At 38.6% G+C, this 12,304-nt stretch overlaps 1 protein-coding gene across 1 annotated transcript; it reads left to right on the top strand.

Moving 5' to 3' along the window:
- Positions 1-9,068: 9,068 nt before the first annotated feature.
- Positions 9,069-10,876, top strand: LOC124414044 (putative nuclease HARBI1). The gene is made up of 7 exons (XM_046894924.1): positions 9,069-9,162; positions 9,297-9,379; positions 9,508-9,698; positions 9,819-9,954; positions 10,060-10,204; positions 10,312-10,506; positions 10,698-10,876. Exons 1-7 carry the CDS (start codon positions 9,069-9,071, stop codon positions 10,874-10,876), a joined length of 1,023 nt encoding a protein of 340 aa, XP_046750880.1.
- The last annotated feature ends 1,428 nt before the right edge of the window (positions 10,877-12,304 follow it).

The following is a 12,304-nucleotide window of genomic DNA, read 5'->3' as shown; positions in this document are numbered from 1 at the left end:
GTGATCAGCGACCCTAAAAACCCTCTATACCAAATTTTGTGCCGATTGAACGAAAAACCACGAACTTAGCCCAAAATAGTTGCCATTTTGGGTCCACCGTCTTGAATTTCCTAATTCTGACGTCAGAATCGTAATCAGCGACCCCAAAAACCCTTAGACTACTTACGATTTTAAAAATTTTTTCCATAGAAAAATGTGCCCCTCAAAGGGTTAATCTGAACAAAACATAAGCTCTTTGAAATTCACAAAACTTCGTTATTCTTGGTCTTTGAAGGACACATTGCTTGTCACGACTGTGGTTATCTAACGACTTATGAATATACACTCCCTTCAGTTGCACGTGATGTAACGTCTGATTTGTTTTGAGTAATATTAAATCGATGGCACAAATCTTTTCAGAGTGGAAAACCATTGGAAGCCGCTGCTGTCAAGACAATCTAACCATGCCTTGTCGCTGTAGGTCCAAAAAAGGATAACATCCTTAATTACTATGTAGCTGTGGATGGTAAATTACGACTGACAGATGCATTAACTGGAGACGCTGCTTTCGATGTTCTATTCAAGGCCCATTTTGTGATGGATACAAAACTTGATAGAAACATGAACTCATTCTATGGATTCATGCAAGTATATTTTTATAATATGAAATTTGCGACAATTCAGTTCACCCCTTGAATGCGTGAAGTACGCACGTGGTTGAGCAATGCGACTGAAACTGCTTAGATAGATACTGATTGCTTCATCGAATATTTGAACTCACTCGGTATTTTTATTTTGTAATGTTCCTATTAGCAGTTCCTGATTTTTATACCTGTCTTACCAAAGAAGGACTTTGATTCTAGATCTAATTTTATTACTAGGCCAATAGGATATTATATAATGTATGTATGTTTCTACGTATCACAGGTGGTGATCAAAAGTAGTTTTGAACGCGTAGTCACGATGCAGTTCATTTGTTATCCATGCAAGAAACATTTATCAACAATATAGTCGAGGAACTTACAATTTTTGACATCCTAACCGCCTCAGTATAGTATATACTGAGCCGAAGAGCCCGAAGTTATACTTAGAACTGGACAGGCACTCAGTATGACAGGTGTGAACCATGTATTTCGAAATTACGTCAATGAATTTTACGAAATACTTAATTTTATAATTACGTTTTTTTCTTTTGCCTAAATGATAACTTTTTTAATATTCGTAGTCAATTCCGTCACGTTTTCTGACAAGGGTGACAGCTGTGAAGCCGGAAATTTGTTGAATAATGATGAGCAAGTCTCACTAGATAGGTTTAACTTAGTACTAATTTTATCGGCAAATCATCATAATCAGCGTCAAATTTTTATTTCAACAGTTGTTATGCGCAGAAACTTGACGAATTATTTTAGAACCGTCGATTAGAGAATAAGGTTCCGAATGAATTGTGAGAAATAGACATGTCTTCTTGCGAAATGAATGTGTTATTTGTCAGAAATGTGTACGACTACAAAGACATTTGGTTTGGTGTGTTTATTCAAATTACTGTCGATGTACAACTATTCGGGACGCTTGTTGTAACATAATGTTGTATTATTGTGCTAACATTTATGTACAATGTACATATATGATTCTTTAAAACCGAGCACGAGACCAATAAAGTGAAACATGTTATGTAGCAATTTCTGTTATGTAGAATGATCCAAACAGGTCAATTTCGAATTTGAAATTATAATTCGGAGTCTGATAAAATTGATTTTTTGAGATTCGTTCCAAAATTTTTGTCGTCTATTCTTTTCTGAAAGACCCACGAGAAAAGATGTATACATTTATTATTCAGACGATTTCACCACTTACCGTTGCATTCAGTAGTTTCCGTGTTTATTGGAACGTCGTTTTCACGTAGTCAGAATTTCCGAGAGGCATTAAGAGTCACATTTACATTGATCGTATTATCCCCGAAACCGTATTATACCTTCAAACGAATCTTTTATAACTCGGGTTAAAAATTCCCGTAGTCATATTCAGCGATATTCGTAAACGCCACTAACCTTGAGCCGATTAAATAACTACACTCCTGGGCGAGCTGCCACAGGGCCCATTGTTACGCAAGCGCCACTTCGTGCTGCGGTGACTACGCCAACTAAGGAACGCTTGGCGGTACCGACCGTGTGCCCAGCTGATCGCGAGAGCATCTTTTATTTGCGAAATTATTGTAATTACTAGTTCTCATAGCCTGGTCACAACATTGCATGAAAACAGTCTCAAGATGGCTCATTTTACTCCTTATTTTTCGCAGAATGGCGGAAGGTACCTCAGCTATGCGCTTTTTGGTCCCTGAAATGCAGGAGATGTGGGAATAGTAACACGTGTCAAAAAACCAGCAATTTTTTTTACGAATTCCAGGATATGAGTAACCTTGCTCGATTCCGCTACGAAAGAGCTATGCGCCGTCAAAATTTTAACCCTATCCGTTCGTTTGTTAATTAATTATAGTAAGAAAAAGAATGAGTTTGCTCGGTCGGTAAAGGTAGGACTGCTACATGCCGTTAGAGATGAGTGGGCTCAATTAAGACTCTGTAAATTCCGATGGCCGTGAGAAATGTTTCATTAGCGAAACTACGGGAGGTCTCATAAAAGTGAAGAGAGGAATGCCTAACTTACGATTTGCCGCAACGGAGCGATCCGATGTAAGATTAAAGTTTTTAAATAGCGTTAAATCTGTTCATGTTTACTCAGAGTGTCGACAAAAATACGTAAATAAGAAGTATATCAATATTCTTTATAATAAAAACAAATCCGAGGAATCAACATTTCAAAATTGTAGCCCACCGAAAAAAAAAACTAAGGAAAAGTGTTTCCGCGGGATTCGAGTGGAAGAGTAACTGCTTTTTATGCAATGAAGAAGCAGATCTGGTCAAAAATGTAAAGTCACCCAAAGCATCCCGAAGAAAAATCAGATTAGTAAGTGAGTATCAGTTCAAAGAAACACTTCTCAATCTAGTAAAAGAACGAAGAGATGATCAAGCTCGAACAATTCTTACAAGAATTTCAAGTGTAATTGACTTGACGGCAGTTGAAGCTTGACATCATGCAGATTGTTTTAATGGGTTGTAACGGATCGCTCTCATTACTACATTCTTTAAATATGAATAAAAGTGAAAGAAAAGAAAATAATAAATACTGAGGAACTTAGATCTCTATTGCAACATTTATAAAGGAGTGTAAACAGTGTAAAAATAAAAGATGTATAATAAAATAAATAGAGGTGTAAAAATTAAAGAAGGTATATAATTAAATAAATGTAGATGTAAAAATAAAACAAATAAATAAATAAATAGTAAATAAATATAGACGTGAAAATAAAAGATATACAGCAAAATAAAAAAATAGAGGTAACAACATAAAACAAAATATATAATAAAATAAAAATAGGTGTAAAAATAAAACTTATCCGTAGTATGTCCCGTAAAATTGTGTGTCAGTCATTTGCCTCGCTCTTCGCCTTTTGACCATATGGTTTATGCGTTTTCGTAGGTTTTTATATATATTGTAACGGGCTTTTTACTTCACCCGGGGGAAAGCGGGGTCGGCACAGAGGCTCGTTTACAAAAATGGCGTTGACCAACACGGCAATAGAAAGATGGAAAAATAAAGATTGACGGCACTGCAGAACAGGTGTTGGGCGCCAGGCTCGAGAGAGCCGTAATAGACTATACTCTTACCAGATTCGAAATTTACCGTCCAATAGCATTCGTTCGCCGACTCGAACGGCAAACCAAACTCACACCACCAAATCTCGAAGCGAAACTATAGCAGGGGCAAGCACAAACAAAAACAGCCGACTAGCTAGCGGTGAGGGGAACGTAGGCGCGAAGGTGAAATAGTATAGATGATAATCGAATGATTATAGATGTAATTACCAGCATTTATTCACAAGCAACGCCGTGACGGCAAGGCAGAAGGCAACAGGCAATAAAATATTTACACGGCAAGCGGTCTTATCGGTGGCGGTACGCTTCGATACAATTCAAAATAAATAACAATAAAACAAAAATAGCATGAAATATAACACAGCAACAAAACTAAACAATTCAATAGGGCACGGCAAAATCAAGCAGTATAAGCTAGAAGCGACGAGCGGCAAGCGACCAAGCTAAGCGACTAATAAGCGGCATAAAATCAGTAACAATTCAATAACTCATACGACGACAGGATCGTTGTGAAGCAAATTCGTTAACAATTTCCAAACTCAAAACAAGGCAGAGCAATTCCAAAAACAAACTTGCTAACAATCTAACAGTTTCACAAATACGAGATAATCCTTCTTCGCTTTTTCTAGAATATCGGCACGGTCGCCTGTCGCTGCTTGACGGTGGTAGTTACGCTCGGCAACGACGGCACGGGCGCACACACTCACTCACAGATTCTCTCTGTCTCTCACACTCACGTACATGGTACGCGGCCGGGAAGCGGCACGGTACCCGATCTAGTACAAGTTATACGTTACAATAAAGCGGCAAAAAAAAATATCGAATGAACAACCAGAGTATCTTATCGTAATTAAAACAAATCAAGGTAGCAATTAAACTCAGAAATACAATTGAACAGAAAAGCTTAGCTACCACGAGGCTCGCGGGCTTTCATACAAAATGGCCGAGCAAAGCCGGCCGGCAACCTGTTGCAAGAGAAAAAATGGCCTGAGGCCGTTGCGAATCTATAGCCAGCGAGATTCGGGATAGCGACAGCCTACCTTATTTCGGCAAACACCTCCCGGTTCTTCCCAAAGAAAAACAGCGGCAACGGTTCCTCCTCGGCAGAGATACAGAGCAAGGACCACAACAGAACTCGACTTCGATTTCTCAATATAATTTTTCAAGACGATTAGGCACTACGATGAGTTACGATACTTGCAATAGCGCAGCACAAGGGAGAGTAAGGTGGCCGCCGGCCCTCGGCGATCGCGATCCCGCGGTGGCGCTACGGGAGGGGATGATAGGTAGATTGGCGAGAGACCGGCGGGAGCCTAGGCAGCCGGTCTGTTCGCCGCGCTGTGCTGCGTGTTGCGAGGGTGGTCTGGCGAAGGCGGAAATGTCCTGTCGGCATCGGCGAGCCCAGGGGGAGACTGAGTCCGGTTATTTGTGGGTGCCGGGTGGCAAGGCCGGTCTTATCGGAGGCTCAGGTGGAGGCAACTCGACCCCTGGGCGGCAGCGGCAGCATGTCCTTGGCGGCATCGAGGTCCGAGCAAGCGACAGCGCGACTACTGGGTCCGGGGCTTCGAACTTCACGCCGGTCGTCCTGTGGTCCCTCCGCGTTTCCCGCGACGGCAGCGCAGGGTGGTCGTTGGATGGCGTTGGCCTTGGCGGCGGCAGTGGCGGCGGCAGTGGCGGTCACCTCAGAGAATGGGTTGGGGGAGTAACAAAAAGCATTAGCAACAATACATAAATCTTAAAACTAACTCTGGTTGTTCATCGGCGGCACGGCAGGGCTCTCCCTTGCTCTTTAAGAGCGCTTGACGCGACCGCCTGGGAGTGGAGGTGCGGGTCGGTGACGGGCTGGTAGACCCACCACGTCACAATATATATATATATATATATATACCGGGACCATCTCTAGAAACTAAACAGGAACTGCGCGTGCGCCAAATGATTCAATTTCATTGGTCAGCGAAATTGCCTCGCGGAGTAATTTTCGTCAGCTAACCAAGGCGACCAACGTACACGAAATGTGACAAGGCTCTGAATATCTCGCGCGTAAAGTAGCGTATTGAGGTTATGTTGATATTTATTCCTACTTATCGTGAATTTTCTACGAAAAGTGTCATTCAGCAATACCGTAGTTAATATTAGAAGATATTTAATCGACACAATAAAGGCGTCAATGGAGAAACTAATATCAAAAGCTACAGAAATTGGATCAGTTATTTATTGAAAGAAGAAATCTGAAATTAAATGTGGAACGTCATTAACGAGTGGGAGTCTAGGCAAACTGAGGCAGGTAAGTAAAAATATTGTTTATTTTAAACAGATTCTTTATTTACATGAAATTAAAAATAAATGGATTGTTGAAACCCAGTAGAAGGTTGCTCCAGAGTAGATTTGTTACAGTGCAGTGCTCCGGAAGCCAGTAATCAGTGCCGATGAACATAAAATATTAAAATAAAATCAGTAACAAGGAATAAAAGAAATAGTGTATCTTGAAACACAAAGCTTAGGAGTACAAAAAGTAGCAATTCGTTTTTCTGTCGCAATTTATTGATAGTTAGTGGTATCCAGAACAATTAGAAGCTCTTGTCTGATGATAATATCTTTTAATATTTTCAGGTGGGAAACAACCATCATCGAAGCGAGACTAAAGTTGTCAGGCGTCGAAGCGTGTGAGTAAATTTCTGATACTATGATATTTGCATATTACAATATTTTCACATGTATTTAATGATAAAATTCGTTTGTTCTGACAGATTTAAAGTTTCAAATTTGGATAATAGGATGAAAATCATACCTTACCTGATGGTCAAAACGTTTTGGTGGCTAGGACCCTAGTTTCTCGATTGGTGCCACCGTTCCAACCATCGAACTTGGTTGTTCCGTTGTTCCATTAGACAACAGGTATCCGAAGGAATTTCTTCTGGTCATCGCCACCTTCTGAACATCAGTCGTGGCAAAATTGAAGAGCACGACACACTACAGATCATGGTGTTTGAATATTCCATCATTTTAGATCTATCGAGCCAATAGTAATAAGTTTGTTATTCAACAATTGCTGCTAACTAATTTTACAGAGCAATCATTCCGTGTACCATTGTAATCCAAGCAGTATTATTGGCCCGCATTATTTTTCAAATTTTATTTTCGGCAGTTTTGATATTTTATTTTTCACTCTCTTGGTATTCAATTCAGATGAATAGTGTTTCAAGTGTTAAATCAGATTCCAAGGATGAATTTTGATGTGTAAACTGAACCAATCTCAATCTAAAAATGTTGGATAACTTCAGTTGAAAATGTCTTTAAAGTCAATATTAATCGACAGTATCATCTGACTAGCTAGTTGCAGCTATCATACGTGCTTGAGCCTCGTTCAACCCCAGCAAGGTCTAAGGAATGCATTCACTTACTAGTACACGTTACAAATGATCACTTTGTCTACAATAGGACTTACTTGCTGGCTAACTTTTTTATGATGAATCTTTATCAGGGAGTCATCCGGTAACTTATTGAAAGCTTGAAACCAGATTCAATTTTATACTCTTACAATGGTCCTTCATTGAAACTGAGAGTTTGTGAATCTCCATTTATTACAATTAATTCTGCATCCCATGTTAACACTGTTCGAAACAAAAAATCTCATCCTAAAATTGGAAATGGAATCTGCAATGCAAAAGTTATCTAGTGACACAAGTTAAAAACAAAGAACCTTATAACGGTTTCTGCGACAGAGGGATTCCTTCCGGATATTCATGTTACTGGATGATGTTCGGAGCACTATGAACAAGATATTGTATTGGATTTAGGTTTAAGTAAATATTTTTATGAACTTCAGTGAAAATTAGATATTCATTTGTTTCAAAGGAACAAGGGGTACAATGTTGAACCCGATAAGTCAATGTTTTCATATGAATATTCTGAACATTACTCTAAAACATGATTATCCTTAAAGTTAATTGTGACACTGAGGCACATTTTGAAAATGTTGATTTTTAACTTGTGTCAGAGAATTTTTCTGAGTTTTACTCTTCGGATTAGATTTTTTTAGATTAGATTTGAAATTGAAAGAAACCGTAAGATCTACAACTTCCTTTTCCAACCAACAAAAGTGGCCGATGATCTCTGCATGTGTCATGAATTGAACGGGAAGAGAAGACATCAGCGAACAGCAGAGATGCTATTATTTTGACTGTATTTTCTGTTGAAAGAAAAAAATTTCATTGTTATTCTTAATGTATGAAGTAATGAAAATGATTGAATAAATTGTCCCCACCTACCTGCTTCGTTTCTTCCAAGCACCCAACATTTGAACAGATTTCTTGTTTCAATCGAATAGGACGAATTTTCAAAGAGCATCAGCATTAAATTCCGACCGTTCTTTGAACAATCAATTTTCAATAACAAATGCTTCCCAAGCCTTTCCGAGTGACTATCTCAATAACTTGAGATTCTAACCCCAAAAATGCATGTGAACTACATCGCCGACAGAAACAGAGTTTGACAGCAGGGTCTCGGGGTGGCCAGACTACACGGACGGCGGATTCAAATTCGCGCATGCGCAGTTCCTGTTTAGTTTCTAGAGATGGTCCCGGTATATTGTAACGTGACCGGTGACTGGTCACATCAAAATAATAGTCACCGGATAAGAACCCCTGGGTGGGAGCCACAGACCACCTTTGAACGACAGAGACCGATCGCGCTACGACAAAGACCGCCGACAGTACCGACCATACGCCGACAGATGGATGACGCGACGACCGGGGCTCGAAGCAACGGTGACACGGGCCACTAAATATCTGACCGGCAAACCACGGACCAAGCAGCAGACTTGAGGCAACCGACCCGGCTGACTCATTGCATTTCTGAAATCTATAATATCAGACTACGGGTGCGATTCTGTAACTGAAATCTGGTGAAAACACTCAAAGTGAGCAGTTCTCTCGATTCCGTAACTTTCACCATAGTGAAAAAGTGAGCCATCTCACGGGAGTTTGTTCGACATGAAATTTCTTGACGTATACGTGGGTCCGAGAGAGAAAGAACAGAAATAGAGAGAGAGAGAGAGAGAGAGAAAAAGAGAGAGAAATACGTTGGCGTTGGCTCAAACCGACGCATGTAATGTGTAATGCGTTTTGGAGTAAATTCAACCTTTAAGGTATGGGAAAATTTCAGTACAAATCAACCTCTTATATAATGCGAAATTTATACATAAAATCACCGTGTATCTCAGGTAGAGTTCCCGATGTAACTGGTGGTCGATATATTGACCACCCCCGCAGCTAAGAGGTTAAGTTGCAGAGGTTAAGGGAAAGCTTAGAGGTTTTGAGGTTAAGAAGAACGAAGTTTTGTAGTGTTAAGAGCAACTAAAGTGCACGGAAGTGCTGAAAAATGGCATTATTTGCTGCTTTTATTTTACTGAACGATGAAGAGGATGCTCCCGATCACATTATGAGAGTTTCACGAAGAACACTAAGAGACACATGTGATCCTTTCTCAATTCCTGAGATTGAATTTCGTTGACTGTACAGGTAAGTTTTTCGATTAAATAATCTCAATAGTGATGAAGATTCTAAAATCTGCGTGTGGTATGCATTTTCTATTGTAGACTGACCAAAGATACAAGCCGTGCCCTCATAGAAGAATTAGTGCCATTTATGCCTGAACTGTCCAGAAGAAGTGCGATCCCTCATGAATTACAGGTAAAATAGGTAAACGCACTTGTGATATATTTATCGTAAAATGTATTTTTAATTCTTAATTTAAGCAACAGAGTTTAATTTGTATATATTTGTTAGACCTCCTTAATGCGATACATTATTTCATGTAGATACTAGCATCGTTAAACTTCTTTGCATCGGGATCTTACCAAAGACGAGTTGGGCAAGATTTTTTAACGTGTATGTCCCAAACATCACTCAGCCGTAGTCTACACGCTACAGTAAATGCATTAAATAACGTGATGGACAATTGGATTCGATTTCCAACAACTGCTGACAGAATTCAACACATCAAAGAAGGGTCAAAAAATTATCTTACATATGTACATATATAGAATGCAGATCAAGTAAAAAAGTAGGTGCTGTATAGTAGACTACAAATAATGAAACATGTTATCAATATTAATTCATTTTTCTTCAGATTTTTCAGGGCTGGTGGTTTTCCTGGCGTGATTGGGGCAATTGATGGGACGCACATTGCCATATTTCCACCTGAAGTAGAAAGGGAACATTTGTTTATCAACCGGAAATCGTATCACTCGCTAAATGTATTAGTTGTAAGTATATAAGGATTCTATAATGTTGCAACATTTATCTAAAAATTAATACGATAATTAATTGACAAACAATAACATGGTATTATGCTTTGGATGGGATTATAGGTTTGTGATTCCACATGTGAAATATTGGCTGTAAATAGTTCTCATGGTGGGCGGACGCACGATTCTCGAGTTTTACGATCCTCAAGAATATTCACTCATTTAGAACAAAGATACGCAGGAGGAGAAAGAGATTTCTGGCTTCTAGGCAAGTAATTATGTTGCTACGCAGAGATAATCGTACTCTGAATTCTGCATGTTGTGAGTGAACAAAGTTTAATAGCTTTAGTTATCGATTACAATTTTTTTTTTCAGGTGATTCTGCATATCCGCTCCAACCGTTTCTGCTAACGCCAAAGTTAAATCAAGAGGAAGGAACTCCAGGCGCAAGATATACGGATCACCATGCTCGGACTCGTGTCGCTGTAGAAAGATGTTTTGGCATTGTAAAGGGTCGCTGGCGTTGTCTACGGAAGGAACGGGCTTTACACTATTGTCCACAATTTGCTGGTAATACCCCTATATTATTTAACAGTCTTCCATGCGGACTTATTTTAATAACCTATCATTTTCAACATAGAATTGCATTAATATATTATGATATAATATTATATTATGTACAAATAATTTCGTATATGATATTAGTATATGGTATTTTTGTAATGAATTTCCCGGTCTAACATATTGAAACGTATTTACAGCGCTCATTGTAAACGCCTGTTGCGTTTTACACAATATGGCTATGAGACGGGGGATTCCGTATGAGGAAGTTCATCTGGATGAAATGGACCTTGCGCCACCGATACCACACAATGACGTCCAGGAAGAACAGGGAGTACAAACCCGAAATCGCGTGATTCAGTTATTTTTTACTAATTAACGTAAATTTTGGAAGCTTTCACCGAGCGGAAGCGTATTCATTACTGAAAATCACAATTTTCGGTACTTTCTCATAAGAGCGCATTTTACAAGTTACACTTTGCATACATTTTTGTGCAACATCAAAGAAGCTTCATTTAGTTTTTCAAAAAAAATCTGAAGAGAACGATTTTGTAATTACACAGCAAGTACATATTATCTTGAATGACCTTGAATTCGCAGTATGCTGTTCTTTAGTCGATTTTGCAACAACTTTTCTTCATTAATTGAAGCCCGCAAGCATTTTGTATCTGAGAAAAACTGAGAACAATGTTTCGATTTGAATGTCGCGATAGAATTACCTTAATCCTTATTCGACACACGAGTACAAAACATCACAGCCTTTTGGCGAAACATTTTTGTACAATACAAAAATAAGTTTCTTATCAATGTAAAACATTAATAATTATATGATACAGTAATGTAGTTGACTTTAAGATCACCGAAATATCAGAAAACTTAATTTGTACATAATTTTAATATTAATCTGTATATTTTTATTGGATGATAAAAATAAATGCGCACAAAGCCGAGATACGATGAAAAACTATATTTTTTAATTTATTCCAATAGTATTCGTTCATATCATTATAAAAACTGTAATAAGAATAGTTTTATATGAATAAAACACTTTTTGTGTACGATGCGCTCTGTGTTTTACTCCAAATATTGCGGACCCAAATTTTGAACCGATTCAGTCAATTCAACTACCTTTTGGATAAGTAACCGAATTATTTCAGTTCGCTCTTCGTGAGCTCTTTTCGTAAATTCGAATTGTTCCTTCGCAAGAGCCAGTTTTTCTTCCTTTAGCTGTACTCTTCGCTGTTGAATATTGGAGTACTCGGATGTGTGCTGTTCGAAAAGATGCGCAACCCGTGGCTTCTTCGTCTTTTTCGAGCCAGTATCTGAAAAAAAGTGCAACAATATTTTACGTAACTTCAAATAATATTGAAAAGTGACATAAATTGCATGATTTCTGCTTGTAATGATCATTCAATATGCGACATAAATGCTTATTACCTGAGTCATCCAACAGTTTCCGCTTATTTTGCGTTGGCGTTGTTTGGGTTTGAGTTCCAACCAAATCTTGTTCCTGCATGTTTTCCGTAGTGCGCAGCACATCGGAAGAGATCTAGAACAGTATAAAACAATCAATACTACTAAGCCAAAAATCGGAAAAATCATGCAGGAAATAGAATTATATAGCATGGCTTACGTTTCCCGTAGAGCGATGTACATTGGGAAAGATCTAGAAAGTATAAAACAATTAATACTACCAAGCAAAAAATATAAAACATTATAAAGGAAACCAAATTATATAGCATGGCTTACGTTTCCCGTAGAGCGATGTACATTGGAAGAGATCTAGAACAGTATAAAACAATTAATA

Source organism: Diprion similis, chromosome 2 (genome assembly GCF_021155765.1).
Source record: "Diprion similis isolate iyDipSimi1 chromosome 2, iyDipSimi1.1, whole genome shotgun sequence".
Lineage (NCBI taxonomy): Eukaryota > Metazoa > Arthropoda > Insecta > Hymenoptera > Diprionidae > Diprion > Diprion similis.
Note: the sequence above shows the minus strand (reverse complement) of the source record. Positions and strands in the feature narration are given on the sequence as shown.